The sequence below is a fragment of the Penicillium daleae genome (genome assembly GCF_028827525.1).
Source record: "Penicillium daleae strain IBT 16125 chromosome Unknown utg000005l_segment0_segment0, whole genome shotgun sequence".
NCBI lineage: Eukaryota > Fungi > Ascomycota > Eurotiomycetes > Eurotiales > Aspergillaceae > Penicillium > Penicillium daleae.
Genome location: NW_026623153.1, coordinates 1,907,006 through 1,923,715, shown reverse-complemented (window position 1 = coordinate 1,923,715; position 16,710 = coordinate 1,907,006). Strand labels below are relative to the sequence as shown.

The following is a 16,710-nucleotide window of genomic DNA, read 5'->3' as shown; positions in this document are numbered from 1 at the left end:
GCCCTTGGTGTCAGATATTTACCTAAACGCATCAAAAAAGTATATCTTGCGTACAAAAGATATGGGATAAGAAGTCTGGGCCTGGAATGGAACTAGAATGCTTTCGCGTTAAAATTCGATTTCAATCCCACTCAGCGGCCAGAGCTAATTGTATGTCAAAGACCATTTTCGAGAATACCCATTGCGCAACTATTGTTGCAAGTAGTCGCCGAAGCAAACGAATTTTAACCGAGAGGAATATAGACCTCACCCTCCTCTTGTACCTACACTTCTGCGACTAACTGCCACTAGACTCATTGAGGAAGGGAAAAGCAGGCGACCTCTGCATATCCCTCGCACAGACGATAGCAACACATCCAGGGACGTGTATAAAGAAGTACATATTCAACAGGAAATAAACTCACGACCGAATTACATCACAAAACAAGAAACCGTCTCAATCCCGCGTCTCACCTGCCCAAATCCTCCAAACGGCAAAGCAAGCCAAGCCCGTAAACCCCCAACCACCAATTCCTCAATCAATCAATCAATCAATCAATCAATCAATCAATCACTCTATTAACCTGATGCAGCCTAACTAGACCACCAAATCCGCACATCCCCACTCAAAATGCTTGTGAATGCTTAGCAACAACCGGACCTCGCATCGGACGACCGGTGCACCCAGAGTCGATCACGACGTAGTGTGGACATCGAATTCACAATTATTCAACATCATTGGCCCCGCGATCTCAATTGGAAACAAACCAGGGAACAAATGCGGGGAGAGAGGCGGCGATCTAACACCTTCCCGCGGCACGACTGGTGCGTGGATCCGCAGGGTCGTATAGATCTCCAGCGCTATTGCCATATTTTCTTGCTGACGAGTTCAGGGGATTTAGGGTTTGGAAGTTGCAGGTTGGGTATATTAAGTAGCTTCGCTGCCCAGATTGCTCTCATACGTTGACGAGTTCTCGTTAAATCTCGACTTAACTCGACTATTTCCTCTACCACAATATACCACTACTAAACTACTACCACAATCATGCATGCTCCATGGACTATCGCTCTCCTCATGCTGGGTAGCCAGTTAATCGGCGCGAGTACTACCACCGACGCATCCTGCGGTACCTGTCAAGCCGGCTACACTTGCAAAGACGGGACATGTGTCCTAGACACGGCCCGATTGACTGGCAACCCTCTCCCAATAATCACATCCGATAACCCCGGCGGCCCGATCAAGACGACTGGCATGTCTGCGACCACAGATGCTACCAGCACAGGCGAAGCGAAGACGACTAGTGCTGCGACGGGCGGTGCGACATCCAGCACCGGCGAAACAAAATCTACGTCTATGACTGAGATGCATTCATCCTCGCCGTCGATGACTTCGCAGGTTATGTCGACTGGTTCGCCTTCTTCGTCTTCCTCTGCTGGGGCGGCGGCGTCGACGAGTTCGGGGGCGGCCGGTTCGCTTTCGATGGATTGGGACTCGTGGGTGGCGTGGGGATTTGCTTGGGCTATTGGATTGCCGTTTGTTGTTTGAATGATGAGGATTGAGTGAATGGAATAAATTGTACAGAGTTGTGTATTCAAGTTATGAATCATGGTAGCTGGGAATTTGGACGTTTTGAATGTCGGCGTGGACACCCAGGCTTTCTGGAGCTACAAGAAGACAGCTGATTCGAGCCAGTGAAAGTCACTCGGGATGCTAGAATAACCATGCGGTTGGAAACCGTAAAGGAACTAGGTCAAGGATTAAATCTGCAAAATGAATTTCCAAGAAAATGAATGTAAACGGCCAATATGGGGATATATGTGACAAAAATGCAAAGCCGAACCAAGCCAAAATGCTTATAAACTATAGACGTCCGTGAACGCATGATACGGGAGCTTTGTATGTATCTAAGGAAAAGGATAAGAACAATCCCGAGGTAGGTATAGTAGAAGGAAAGTATAGCTGGAAAATATGTTCAAGAAATTCGACCGTGACGTAACCGCTTGCTCTGGAACCTTTTAATACGGTCGGTCGTGTTGTTGTTATTGTTGCTGCTGCTGCTCCTGCATAGCTTGCACGACGGCTGCTGGGAGAAGTGAATCTACACGTCCCTGTTCCATCAAATCGTCTCGGTCATGGGTGACACTGGGGCGGCGGCGGAAGAAGCGATTCCGAGTCGACGAATTGCGGTTCGTGAAGCTAGGAGCCTCGGTTGAAGGGCGACTGCGTGACGGGGAACTCAAATATGTAGGACGGCGGTGGCGCGAGGACATGCGTGATGAAAGACCGTGGCTACAGCGCTCTCCCTGCTCTTTTTCCATGGCCTCTTGGATACGGCGTTCCTGAGTCTTACAATTTGTGGTGCGGACGACATCATCGACGCGCACATCACGATCTTTAAACACGTCGCCTATGATATCGTTAGAGGACATGTCGGATATACCGAGAGAGAAGTCGATATGCTTTCGTGGCGTGAACTGGCCACGGGCGCGGGTAGCAGCAGTATTTATGCTCTTGCGAAGGATGGAGTGCTGGCGGACTGTACTGCTGGTGCCGGTGTTTTCGGCTAATGAACTAGATTCCTTTCCGATAGGCACCTCCTCGATCTCCTGAACGTCGTCTTCCTTCTTTGGAATAGGTGCTATTATAGGCTGAGTGTAGTGTCGACATCTTAAGGTGGACGGTGGTTTGAATAGACCGGGCAGCACTTGCCGTGATGTTGAAAAAGTACCTGTCGGGTTTCTTGAAAGAGTAAATGGCCTAGTTTCAAAATGTACTCCGTAGATTTCCTAGAATCAAAGTATCTGTCCGATATAATTACAGGTCCAGAGGACCCGTGCCTAGTTCAACCTCACCATCTCTCAGATTTAGGCCAAGTAATTCACCGGCAGTAGTTTAGTAGTTTCCTACATTTCATGTGTAACTCCTACTTACTGTACCAAGATAGCACCAGACCCAGCCCCACACTCTTCAATGAACCTACAGTGCCGCACTGCCCACAGCATAATTGTTCTAGTGGGTCGTCTATACTAACCGTGTTAGACCTTAGCTGTTCCGTCAAATAGAGGTAATCAAAAATCCGAAAATGCCAATTGCTAGACTTTTAGACGTTTTAGGCTGGTACAGTTCGCTAGCGGCGGGATCTCCACTTGAACCAACAATTACGCTGCGGGCCGGGCACTGTAAATCCAAACTTCAAACAAAGTGAAGCAGCAGAAGTAAATTCAATTTTGCGTGAACAACCTGCAAAACCGCGCTATGCAATCTTCTACTATACCCAGTATACAACGAACACAACATTGCAGAGCGCCGGCCATGCCATGCCCATTCAGTCAAAACCGCAACCGAGCTCCTACTTTTGCCAACTCGCACACCTAACAGAGACACTGATATGCATGAACATAAGCGGACAGGAATGCAGGGATTGCCAAGTATGAATCTGCAAAATCAAGACAGCAAGAGCTAGAGCAAGGCGGAGTGAAAATGTCAGTCCAGGCTAGACCCGAGGATTTGGGGGGGGGGGATGGGAGGGGTCTTCGCGCTGGACTAGACCTTTTTCGAGAAATTGTCCATGACTCCGCCCTGCCATGGCTTGTGCGAGAAGTCAACATGATAAAAGGTAAAAAGGAAATCGAGATAAGTGAGGGCAAAGACAATAGACATTGATCCGGAACACCTTGCTCCAACAAACAGATGGAATAACAACATTGACATAAGAGACGTGATAAGTGCGACTTTGCTTTGGTTCGCCAGGTCCACTGGACATAACGGGGGAAAATAAATGAGAAAAAAAGGAGTTTACACGAATGTAAAAGGTGGGGGAGATGGAGAGATGCAAGCAACGTGGGTAGAAATAGAAAAGTGAGGTCGTAAATCTGATAGAGGACTTCCCAACTACCGTTTGAAGGCGGAGGATATGTTTGATCGGTACCGGTCCAGTGCGCGAGGAGTCTCCTCGGCGTCCAAGCTCGGAGACGGGTGCAAAGGACGGGGCGTAGCTTCGGCGTCCGGCGTGGGACTAGTATCGGTATCACCACCTGAACCACCCTCTGTGTTCGATGCGTTGTCAAAGATCTTGACCTCCGGGGTAATGGGAGTAACGCCCAGACCGGCATTGGTACCTTTGGCAAGATCCCCTGGCGGAGTGGTTTGACCTTGCTTCAACCCTTCCGAGCTAGTCTTGGAAACAACCGGATGAGACGTCGGCCCAGAGTAGATGGAGGTATCCTGATGAGTGAGAGAAGGGCGGCGGCGAGAAGGCGACACTTGCTGCTGAGGAGGCGAGTCTCGAGGACTAAGAGGCTCATCGTATTCAGATTCCTCAGGAATGCTCATACCCTCAAACAGCTCTTCAAGACTCGTGCTCGCCGGGGACCCCAGAGGGCCGTCGTCAGTATCAGATTCGCCCGCCTTGCGTAGTGCTTCGCGCTCCTTCTTAAGAAGCTCTTCACTTCCGCTGACGACGCTGCCGCGGCTATTCGTACGCATCATCTCGATACCAAGTTTGGAACCAGGACGGCGGTTGCGAGTCGGTGGGCTGCGACGAGACTGCGAATGACCAAGCTCTTCGTCCTCGTCATCACCAGATTCGGCACATTCATATCGCTTCTTCTCCAGGGACTCTCGTTTGGCGCGGATGGCTTCACTAGAGCGTTGTTTCCGAGGCGTCAACGCACCACCGGCATCCATGGCGGCGGGGGCAGAGGCGGCATGGAGTAGATGCGGGACTGGGACAGCCTTGGGATCGGGACTGCCGGGATGAGCGTCCTCGGAGATACCAAGTCCACCTTGACCCTGATCCCAGTCATCATGGTTCCGGCTGATGATCACAGGTACTTCATCCTGTTTGATAGACTCCATGTCGCCAAAAACACTGCTGCTCACCGAATCATCGCGGCTAGAACCTCTGTACGAGCTGGGAGGGTGTGGCACGAACCCAGACGATGCCGAGCTAGGGCTATCATCATTTGACATTGGGTTCGTGCGACCAGTTGGCATTGACACGGCAAGCGCTTGGGTGGAAGGATTGTAATCTTTTGGTGGTGGCTTCCACATGCACCATTTGCAGAGGGCTTCGGTCAGCTTGGAAAGTGTGGGAGGCTTCTCAATGAGAGCATCAAAGTAATGGGTCTCGGGGAGATCCTTCAAGTAACCAGTCACCGCGACGATTGGGGTATGTCTGTTGGCGCTACGAGTCTCCCGCACCATTCGCGCAAAATCGGCACCATTGACTTGCGGGAGCTTAAACTCCGTCATGATAATGTCAAACTGCACTTCACTCAGTGCATATCGCATAGCTTCAGCGCCATTTGTAACCGTGATAGTTCGGCAACGAAGCTTTTCGAACAAGCGCTCCATGACGAGACGCGACACAGGGTGGTCTTCGCAGATAAGAATATCCAGCGGGCGGAAGAATGGGCCATCCTGAATATTGAATTGCGACAGGCGACGAGAGCTTTGGCGGCGACGCTGGACTTTGAGCAAGGCCTTGGTCCGAGGATCTTCGTTGTCAGACGACGAAGGTGAAATGTCGAAAAGCTGACTTCGTCGCTTATGGTGGGATGAAACAAAGGGCTCCTTGTTTAGGCCAGGGAAATCAACTCCATCTTGCGATCCGATAGTCTGTGATCGAGCACGACTCGCAGGCGCACTTCCATGCCGTTGACTTGAGGGGTGCTTGTCAGGCGAATGTGCAGGGATTCGGTTAGCCTTAACAGGAGACGATGCAACCGAGCCAAGCCGAAGATTTGGCATTCGCGGTTGGTCCACAGATGAGGACTGGAAAGTGCCGCTTGACTGGTGTGAGGCAGTCGAAGAAGATCCGGAAGTCTTGCGTCTTTCATGATTGCTGCCAGTGCTAAACTGAACCAGTAGCGGAGACGATGGCTGGGAAGGTCGGCTGGGCGATGAATTGGCCTGGCTGAGACCGGAAGGCGACGAGGGTCGATTATTACCCTTGGTTTGGGACAGTGTGCGTTGCAACGACATTGGAAGCGGGCTACCTTCCAAAGAAGGCTGCGAAGCCGTCGAGGATGTTTGAGCAACCGATGACGACGAAGTAGATTGACGGTGCTGCGCCTGCATGGCCTCCTGTCGCATCTTTTGGATCACATCTTTATTCGCTTTCTCGAGCATGGGAAGGTTCTTAAAGTTGAAGCTGCCAAAGTCATCGGCCAGAGCAGGCTCGCTCAACCTCCGGCTCCGTGAATCCCGGGCATCGCGTACATGAGGGGGAATGTGCAAAGGCATCAACGGGCGTTTCATGGAATTAACCTGGGAACGCACTTTGAACAGCGCGTCATGGGGTCGGTCGGGATAGGATCCAGTGGTTGCTGGACCCTGGGGCGAAGGCTCATCTTCCATTTCTTCTGCGAAGGTTTGCAGCGTTGCACCTCGAGCATCAAAGTACTCTGTATCCTCTGGGTTCTCAAGGTTGGGCACGAACTGTGCTTTATCCTCTAACAGGGTATCCCAGTTGATATCGGCGAACCAGGGATGATGCCGGATCTCAGCACCGCCATTGGGGTACTTTTCATCTACATTAGCGCCAATGCGCTCACGTGGGTTCAAGGTCATCAGCTTGTTCATTAGGTCTAGCGCCTCGGGAGTGGTGTACTCCTCTGGGTCATCAGGCCAGTTGATGTTTCTCTGAAGAATGTTCTCAAACACTTGATCAGGAGTTGGGGCATTGAAAGGCGGGTATCCAAAAATGAACTCGAACATGATGCAGCCCAGAGACCACCAATCACTGATTTCGTCTTGTCCAATGCCATTGATTGTTTCGGGAGCCAGATAGTCGGGGGTGCCGACAAAGCGGCGGTCATGGTCTTCAGGATCAAACAGAGCCATGACAGGCGGAAGCATACTCTGCTGCGGTGGCGTGTTGTGCATCATAGGATTGCTGAATGTTGGCTGGAGCGGATAAAGGTGAGGAGACTCGCCTGCGTCGCTCTGCGTCTCCTCCTCTTCTGCCAGACTTGAGGAGCACACGTTGGGGGACACCACATTGTGTTCATTCCCAGCATCATTGAGAGAGAAGGTTCGGAACATACCATTCAAGCTGTCGCTACCGGCACTATCACTGCGACAGCCCGACGCTCGGCGAGAGCTTTGCATGCTGAGGCCACTCTGATTCAGACTGAAGTAAGACGGCTGCACATTCGCCGCCATATCTGGAGTGATCAACGGCGTGGAACCAGGCGAGGATGCGGCCTGGAAGTCAAACGACGCCGATCGAGACGAGGCAATGGAAATAGCCCGAGTGAAAGGCCCTTGCTTGAGGAGATCAGGAGCAGGCTCATTGGGGCTCTTCAGGACACGCTTCTGACGACCAACAAGGCCCATGCGGGAAAGACCAAAGTCTGTGAGTTTCAAGTGCCCAGTCTGGTCAATCAGAAGGTTATCCGGTTTGAGATCGCGATGGACAATCCCACGGTTGTGCAAGTGCTCGACTCCGAGGACCACCTCCGCGATGTACTTTTTGGCCCAATCTTCGGGAAGACCACCCAAGATCTTGACAAGTGAAGCACAATCACCTCCATTCAAATACTCCATAACCAGATAGAGATATTCTTTGCTTGAAAACGTCCAGTAGAGCTTGGCGACAAAGTCGCTTTCACCCTGCCACATCATGATCGCTCGCTCGGCTTTTACATTGGTGACCTGATTTTTGGCAATCATGTCTGCTTTCTTCAGCACCTTGATAGCGTAGTATTCGCCGGTTGACTTCTTCTTGGACAGATACACACTGCCAAAGGCGCCTTTGCTAATAGGTTTGATAATCTCAAAATCCTTGATGGACGGCGGCGCAGGACGAGGTTGCTGGCTAACAGACGGCAGACGTGGTGACGGAGGAGGTTTTGCCACGTCTGACGAGGTTGCCGAAGATTGGCGGCGGTGGTGACGATGATGATGTGCCAATTCACTTGCATACGTAGAAGGAGACACGATAGGCGAGGGAAGACTGTCCGCGCCATGAGAAAGTCGAGGCTTCGGCATTCGCAGTGGGGAATGGGGGCCCGAGACACGAGCAGGAGAGTGCTGTCGACGGGGTGAACTCGACAGGCCCGGAAGCACCAGGCTTCTACGTTTACGGTCAAAGCTCCTCTCAGAGGAAGGCGAATCCGTTCGCATTGCGCTGGCGAAAGCAGACGATGACGGCATGCTGCTATCGCTACTGTCACCCGCGTCGATATCGGCCAGCGAAAGACCTCGTCGAGTTGGCTGCGAGGTGCCCAACAGGCCAGCGGCACTTCTGTGGGATCGAGGAGTCGGGCATTCCAAGGGGCTATTAGACCCTGTAGATACCGCGACAGAAGACGATCTGTTCTCGCCTTGGGCAAGGAGGGCACGATCAGGAGAGTTGCGCATAGACATCGTAAGAGCCGATGTCGCGGGCTTGCGTGGAGTGGGAGCTGCAGGGAACGGCTGCCTTGCCAGTGGCTCTTGAATGGGGATGTACATCAACTCATCCCTATCACCAGCGGTGCTGACATCGGCATCACTGGCAAAAGCGCTGTCCGGCGATACCTCTTCGTCGGAGGAGCAAGAGGAATCACTCAGTTCACCAGCAGCTATGCGCTCGGCCTTGCTCAATGCAGCCGTAATGCACTCCTCCACCAAGACGGTATATTCGATCCGAATACGCTCTGCATACTCAACGATCTTGCGATGACGAACAACGGCATCCACTTTCGCCTTTGCAATCTCTTCCGTGTCACCAGCCAAGGTAGCGAGACCCTGTTCCTGCTCCAACGTGTTGGAACTGGGGGACGACCACTGAAGCACCTGAGAAATTCGAGATTCAGATTGCGGCGAGAGAGTCCTGAATTCCTCTCCATTCTCTGGGCGCGATGACTCTTTGATCACCGGCATACTGATCTCCAACGCGGTGTCGCAGAGATCGAGAACCAGCTCGACAATGCGAGCCAGCGGTCGTCGAACAGTGAACGCCCGGGGCCGTCCTGGGGTGATGATGCCCGAGGCCGAATGGTCGCGTGAGCGAGGTGGTGTCCCGGGCGCCGAGCTCACACCAGAGGCGGGCGCTGATGATGGTGCCGAACTGGCAGGCGATGGCCCAATAGGTAACCCTTTATACTCTGGCTGGACAAGAGGGAGGACGCTACCATCGCTGCCGATCAACGGCCTTCCGTGTCGAGCCTCCAATGCATCCAGCACTCTCACGATCGCATGACGGTGTTCGTTGAGGTTTTCCTGTGCGATTTGTACATCCATCTCCGCCCGATGTTCCTGCAGGCAAAGATCGGAGTGTTTCTCGAACCACCACGGGGTGATTTGGCGTTCGCAAATGCGACATAGAACCGGCGTCGGGGCAGGGTGTTTTGAGGGATCCGGTTCGTTCGCTGCGGCCTCTGCGAGTTCGGTCAGGTAGTTTGCCAGCACTTCTGCACCGACACCAAGTGACTCTACGAGCTGAGGTGGCAGATCGATGGTCACTTCGCGAGGTTCGGTGAGCGGTCGGAGCATCCACATCGCCTATTAGAAGACGCATAGTCGTTAGCAATGTGCATATCATTCAAGTTACTCGCAGTATGCGAAATAACACCTACATGTCCGCCCTCGTCATCCGTTCGGTCATACACCATGATACCCTGACCCTCCATGGTCAGCACATCATGGTTATCCTCGCCTTCGACCTGCGAAGGCTCCGTCTTCTCATCCGTAGTATTTTCCTCGGTCGTTTTCTCTTCCCGCTCAGTAACATACTCCGACTCAACGGGACGCGGTTCAGGCGCGTATCTTAGGACCGAGTCGGGTCCCATCTGCACCGCGAAGCGAATGAATCGACTACGCGAGTCATCTTCCTTCATGACGTCGATCGCGTCGCGAAAGACATTTTTATTGCCAACTAGTAGCTCCGAGATCATGCGGCCCTCGACCGATTCGGGGGGAGCCGACCACTTGTCTCCACGACGGGCTCACCCACTTGATGCGGCCCTCCAGGTCGAGGTCCACGATGATGTTCAAGGTCTGCTCGGCAGCTTCCTTCAAGTCTTCCCGCTCCTCGCGTATGTCTTCGCTTAGCGTCCGCATCATGACCGGGTTGATATTCCGAGCCTCCTGCCGCAAGGCCGTAACGGCCGGCGGCGCGAGGAACTGGGGGTTGGAGAGCCATTGTCGGCCATGCTGACTTCCCAGGGTCAACAGATGTACAGGGGCCGCCAACAGTGAAAGCGTTCGAATGAGGGCGTGCGATGGGGATTTCACGAAAGAACGAGTTGAAATAGTTCGATGAAGCTGAATTTCGTCGTGGTTGTCGAGGTGAGCCAAGCAGAACCGTCTGCTGGTGGGCAGAGCGGGTGGCTCTTGGAGAGACGAGGCTATGGATTCATCCGTGACTTCAACAGGCCATGGCGTGCGCGAGCAGAAAGAATCGCCCGTCGATTAATTCCACTGCAGAACGATCCCAGGCTCGCCAATTCAGCGTGGTTAGCTCGATGAGCGCGATGTTGACACGCGAGTTTGTTGTGAGGACGGAGGAGGACGGAAGCCGATGTCTATGCGGGGGGAATGGGCGCGACAGGCGACGCGCAGGATCATCGACGTCAACCCCAGTTGGAGGTTGACCCAAGGGCCTCAAGAGAGTAGGTAACAGGACAAAATCAGGGGAGGAATAATGGAGACGAGTGCAGGCTTTGAAGGTCAAACGGAATCGAAAAAAAAAAGAGGAGATATCTCCACGAGAGCGGACTACTTGGGGACTTGGGGAGGGGGTGTGCAGGAGGAGGAGGGTGGACGTGAGGGAGGACGGTGATTGGGCGAGAAAAGACCACAACTTGAGGCACTGACGGTCGCCCAACTACTACTGCTGGCCTTGGCCTCTTGTGAGTGACTGTATCCCGCTAGCATCCACGATCTACTTGGGACTCTCGAGGTCCCCTCGAGAGGAACTTGCTATCTGTCGAAGTCTTGCTAATTCTCCCATTCTTTGCACAGTTTTATTCCTGGTTGGCTCTATAATTAGCACCGTATATTGTACCACGCATACAAATGCTATCAACTCCACCATCGAGCAGAATACGACACCAGTCGACCTTCCATGCTTCTGGTGTTACGAGAAAAAAAAAAGCTAAGAGAGAGAGGAGGGGGAAACCCTATCATGAACTCTGCGTGGACGACCGCCCTTGCTCATGACGTGGATTGATCCAATCTGGTGCTGTCTGTACATGACCTCCCCGCCTGCAGATGGGCTGATGTGCTTTGCCAGGCTAGTCCTCGATGGCTTCGAGTCTGGATCCGACGATGTGGGAGGCTCCTGGCTAAGTATGGTACTTTTGTTTGGATTGGATATATGTTCAGACTCCCGTCTAGATTTGGTGATCTGTCGCTTAGGAACGCACCGCGTAGCATAGGAGGTACGTATGGTATCAGGACTGTGTACCGGGTACTGGGTACTGTGTGTACTTTGTGACTCGGAACAATCCGACCTATGCAATCATCCCTGCCTTGTACCCCCTTTGCAGACAACGAGGAGAAGGGACAAGGGCAAAGAAACTCAACCAATTATTAACCATCGCAGCGACTATCGACTCATCTTTTAGTGTCTCTCGTAATCCCGAGTTACCCGCAAGCCTGTTCACTACGACCACTTGGGGGTCTGCCCTCCAGCCAGAACAGACCCCCAAAGCCCATTATTCCATAAGCCCTCCATCTCTCCAATCCAAAATAGATGGCCCAGCCCCGATCCCTTCATGCCGTGCAGCCCATTGGGAGGTCATTTTGGCATTGTACCCACGCTAGCATGCAAAACCAAAGAAAGAAAGAAACCAGCACAAGGAAAAAGAATCCCCCCCCATCACCGCTCCGAAACCCACTGGACGCCACCGCCGACTCCTGGCGTTTTCTGACCTCCCCCACACCACACACACGAGACTGGCTTCCGTCACAAGGCACGAGGTCTATTTTTTTTCTTGGAGATCTGTGGACCGTGCAGAATGACTGTATCGACTATTTGCCTGCAATGTCTCCGTTCGGCTCGGGATCAAGAAAGGCAGAAAGTATGTACAAGAGAAACCCGGCACTGGGGGTGGACCCGACTGCACCCCCGTTACACTGGCCGGATAGTGGCACGACAAGCATGAGAAGTGTATTATCCTGCGATTCCTGACTGGTTCGTCGTGATCCATCTCGGTTTAGGATGGGAGTACTCCGCTTACAGTACTACTACTGGGACTCTGGGAGACCGCAGTTTTGGCCGATCAGGAGGACTGGGAAAGGATCTCCGGTATCCTTGCGATTCCTGACCCGCCATCTGACATGGGATGATTATTCATTCATGATGAGCACATCTTCAAACAAGTATGTTCGAGGAGGGTTTCAGACTTTCAGTGGACCGTGGTCGATCCGCGTCTCCACCGTTTTTTCTTCATCCTCCGATCCCCGGTTTGCGGGGTATGATCACCTGATGATTCACCTCAAAAAGTTGGGCCTCAAAACTCTTTTCAGCGGATTCAATACAAAGCGCGCCATTACCTAACCTGCACCATCGCATGGATACCAATATGATCTCATCCTCGCCAATACCCGCCTCCTGGCCTGGTCCAATATGCTCCTCCTCCGAGGTAAACCAAAGAGATAGCGCCGTCCTGGTGTTCCTCCTTCCTTCATTATGACTGGCTGTACCCCAGACCAGCCAACTTGGGACTTGCGATGATTTACTCCCCGAGTAAACTTTATGCTTCCCTCTTTGCGCTCCACGCACCTCCCAAGCACCCGTCGACCAGTGCCCAATCAGACAGACTCACCCCCAGCCGTCTTGCATGACTCTCGTGTGATCGGCGGGAACGATGCCCTCTCGCGGGGCCGTGGAATGCATTAGCGGGCCTGGCAGGAAGGAGGACGGGCCAAGTTCTGTCTGGAAGATCGATTACGTACTGGGTGTGAATAACGCCAATGCTGGTGCGAGGAGGATATGTCGTATTGCAGTTGTCGAGCTTGGTGCTTGGTGCCAATGGCCGGCCAACGGTATATTCCGTGCACCAGGGACCCGGCGATCCTGGCTATGTGTGCCAGTGCAACCGTCGGGTATGGCGTGGGAAACACATCTGATAAGCTAGATGGTCAACTGTCAACCGTAGGGACCTACGCAATATCTCCCGTATGTTTCCGTTCTGTCCACGGTCTGATTATCTGATAGGACGTAATCTGGCTGATGGTGAACCCACCATCATGGTCCTTGGGCCCTTGTCAGAAGAGGAAATCCCCCTCCAGCCCTCCAGGAGAGGCATTCCCCAATCGAATCAAGGGGGGTTATCCCAAGAGCAGGCCAAGACTTTCCTGATTAAGCTAGACAGGTGACTAGACCACTAATGAAGGTCGGGGTATTGTCCAATTACCTTTGCACCTACTGTATCTGGTCGAATACATTTTAAATGTACAGTAGCAGATCAGTAAAGTGGATTGCCCGCTAAATCTGGAAAAGTATTCATTCTCTCCAGGGCTGTCCGGCGGAGCCAGACGAAGATTCCTTAGCGTCTTGGGCGCCGTGATATATTTTCAGCGGGGGCATGCGATCAGCTTTTCTATTGAGCTTGTATGGTCAAGTTAGACCTGAATCTCTCAGAACCCTTGATTTGTTAGATCACAGGCTCGAAGTAGACCTAAGTAGCATTCATGACAATCTCGAGTTGAGATTCCTCATTTTCATTGCCGCATTGTGTTTTATCCCACGCAACGGGGCTCCCTCGGTGCTCAATATCCGATGCCGTTTCACATCCGTAACCAAGCACTTCAGGTTGTATGACCGTACACCGTTGGGAACGCTGTAATACCACTGCTATACTTAACTAACTAGCTCCACACTGCTCACTACGACTAAACTCTCGCTAGGAAACCTAATAGCTAAATGCTTCCATAGTCTTGAGGTCAGGTTGGATGTCTCAGGCAACAAGGCATAAAATGATACCTCAGGTATCTAAAGCGGGACTGGTTGCCACCTTTCTTAGGTGTCGACCATGGCATTCTGCTTTGTAATGCCAGCCTGCCATCCATTCCATCGATTCAGCCATCGAGTTCTAGCCCTATGGGGGGAGGTTTTCATCTAGAAAGTAGCATCTGGCCTGGTCAATTGATTGGATCTCGATGAAATGCCACCCGAAGCGCCAGTGGATGACTCTGCCGCCCGACGTACTCGGCCTGGGAGAAAGTATACCTCTAGAGCCTGTGAGGAATGTCGTCGTCGCAGAGCCAAGGTAATGTCTAATTAGATCCACTCCTTACCTCTCTATTTGTGAAATCTGTCTGACTAGATTGGTCTTAAAGTGTGACGGGGCTCGCCCGACTTGTTCTCGGTGTCTGGACCGAGGGGTGCGCTGCCAGTATTCCACAGCGGAAGATGGGCGGCAGCCTGCTCCCAAGTCATATGTGGTGATGCTGAGGAATCGGATTCAGCTCCTTGAGCGTGTCCTTCATGCCCATGGGATCGATACAGATGCTTCGATCGCCCAGTTGTCGGCTACGAATGACTCCCCAGGCCAACCACCTGATTCTAGCGGTGCAGCGGCTTCAAATGTCGACGATTTGTGTCTGACCTTCGATGGTGCACTAACCCTGGATGAGTCTCTGAACTTTGATCAAGATGGTGAAGTCAGATATTTTGGCCCGTCTAGTGGTCGATTGCTATTTCGGTCAACAGGAAACGGTACGCCAACATTCACCGATTAACGTGTGCGAGAATATACTGATAAGATGCAGATTCACCCAGCGAGGAAGCTTGCAAAATCGACGCCTACTGCACTGGATATTATACTGCGGATTCAGAATCTTCCGCTATTCCATCGCAAGAAAATGACTCCCAACTTCAACTTGAGACGGATACTCTTTGTGACAGCTGCATTTCAGAAGAACTTCAAGCCCACCTGATCGATCTGTACTTTGAATGGGAACAGCCATGGTTTCAAGTGGTGAATGAGAAACTCTTTAGAGACAGTTTAGCCTGCGGTGGCGGTCGATATTCAAGCCCCTTGCTGTTGACATGCATTCTCGCGTTAGGCTCAAGATACTGCGACCGAATTGAAGTACGATCCGATCCGACTGATTCAAATACAGCGGGCAAGAGGTTCATTGAGAGGGCTGAAAAGTTGGTCCAACATGATTTACGATGGCCGAAGATTACGACAATTCAGTCTCTAGCCATCATGGGCTCGGTCTATATTGTAAGTCTGATTAAAGGAGTCTCTAGAAAGCGTTTGAAAGTTAACGGTGAGAAATTCCAGGCAATGGGGTCAGACGCTGCAGGTTGGCTTCACCAAGGAATGGCCAACCGCCTTGCTCTTGACATGGGTTTCAATATGGACCCGGCAGTTCTCGCGGGAGCCGTAGCTCTTCCAGCCATCGAGATTGAGCTGCGGAGGCAGATTTACTGGGCTCTGTACTGTCATGACAAGCTGTCTGCTAGTTATACTGGGCGAGTATGCACGTTGTTGGTGAGTCCTTTGCGAGGTTAATCAAGTGTATGCATCTGTGATTCTCATGTGTTCAATAGGAGTCTCAAGGCGCAGTGAAAAAGCCCTTTCTCCAATGCGTCTCTGACATGCACTTGCCATCCGCAGATGGTAATCTACGGGGTGCATCACAGAAAACCGTTGTACAGCTACACCGGGCTATGATTGATCTGTGCCGGATTCTGGAGAAGATTCTTCTATCTCTGTAAGTCGAATTTTGTCCCTTCCCGCTCATGACTTTCAACCTGACTCGTCCGTCCAGGTGGTCTCCCAAGCCATTACTCCACGCCCATCATCGATCCGCCTTTTTCGACTCTTGCGTCCTCGAGCTCAAAACTTGGTACTACGACCTACCCTCCGAACTGAAAATTGAACGACCATCCGGGCCGTCACGATTCGCCCATACCTATACCCTCTACATGGTCTATCACACCACATTCCTCCTCCTATGTGGCCCCTTCCTCAGCGGTAACCCACCACCAAAGAACGAAGAACCAAACAAGTCCTCCGAACAACACGAAACATCGCCAGAAAACCCCACGTCTCAAAAGGCACTAACGGCCTGCTGTGCTTCAATACGATCAATGATCTCTGTCGCCCAAAAATACCGACAGACATTTGGCAGTTTCAAACTCAGCCCGGTAACGGCAACGTACTGCACTTTATCTGCAGCATTGATCATCATCGAGAAATGTTGTTCTCTGGAGAACTATGGCAAACCCAGTCCCCCAGAAGAAAGTGTCCGAACACTCTCACCGCATGCAGCAGCGGGGCTGTTCTTCCAGGTTCTACGGGAGCTGTCTACTTCCTGGAACATTGCAAAGCGCATAGGTCGGAACTTGGAGAAAGTTTACTGTGATCGCTTTGGACAGCATATACCATCTCCACCGAGCGATTACTGCCCCCCTCCATGTCCTATTGCAACCCAGCCAATGGATTCGAATCAGGCATTGGTATCTGGGATAATCCCCATCCAGGCGTTTGATGCATTTTTTGACCCGAAAAGCCTTACTATCGAGGATCCTATTCCGCGTTGGCCTGAAAATCAGATACCTGTTTACGCTGAAAATGTCCTGGGTCAACAATTTGGACCTACATTTGATGGGGTTAATATGGATTTGCTTCAGAATCTTCCGAACTCCGCAGAGCTTTTTGCCAGTGGTCATGGCTTTGCGTTCTCGCCTGATTGCCTGCCGAGTGATTACAATATGTTTGATACGCTGAACCAGATGTATTTAGAAGAGACGTGGTGATAGGTGGAATTTGAGAACT

The 16,710-nt window shown here is 51.9% G+C and overlaps 4 protein-coding genes across 4 annotated transcripts; 2 read left to right on the top strand and 2 right to left on the bottom strand.

Annotated features, from left to right (window-relative positions):
• Window positions 1-1,024: 1,024 nt before the first annotated feature.
• On the top strand, window positions 1,025-1,525 carry N7458_004947 (putative GPI anchored glycoprotein; the record flags this gene model as incomplete). Its single annotated transcript, XM_056908329.1, has 1 exon — window positions 1,025-1,525. The coding sequence occupies one exon, from the start codon at window positions 1,025-1,027 to the stop codon at window positions 1,523-1,525; it is 501 nt and encodes a 166-aa protein (XP_056766947.1).
• A 494-nt stretch (window positions 1,526-2,019) lies between these two features.
• On the bottom strand, window positions 2,020-2,982 carry N7458_004946 (uncharacterized protein; the record flags this gene model as incomplete). The annotated part of the gene is made up of 2 exons (XM_056908328.1): window positions 2,020-2,618; window positions 2,961-2,982. The coding sequence occupies 2 exons, from the start codon at window positions 2,980-2,982 to the stop codon at window positions 2,020-2,022; spliced, it is 621 nt and encodes a 206-aa protein (XP_056766946.1).
• Window positions 2,983-3,871: 889 nt separating this feature from the next.
• Window positions 3,872-10,030, bottom strand: N7458_004945 (protein kinase RIM15; the record flags this gene model as incomplete). Its single annotated transcript, XM_056908327.1, has 3 exons — window positions 3,872-9,472; window positions 9,547-9,897; window positions 9,920-10,030. 3 exons carry the CDS (start codon window positions 10,028-10,030, stop codon window positions 3,872-3,874), a joined length of 6,063 nt encoding a protein of 2,020 aa, XP_056766945.1.
• A 4,052-nt stretch (window positions 10,031-14,082) lies between these two features.
• On the top strand, window positions 14,083-16,691 carry N7458_004944 (uncharacterized protein; the record flags this gene model as incomplete). The annotated part of the gene is made up of 6 exons (XM_056908326.1): window positions 14,083-14,187; window positions 14,258-14,636; window positions 14,684-15,150; window positions 15,211-15,420; window positions 15,480-15,643; window positions 15,701-16,691. The coding sequence occupies 6 exons, from the start codon at window positions 14,083-14,085 to the stop codon at window positions 16,689-16,691; spliced, it is 2,316 nt and encodes a 771-aa protein (XP_056766944.1).
• Between the last annotated feature and the right edge of the window lie 19 nt (window positions 16,692-16,710).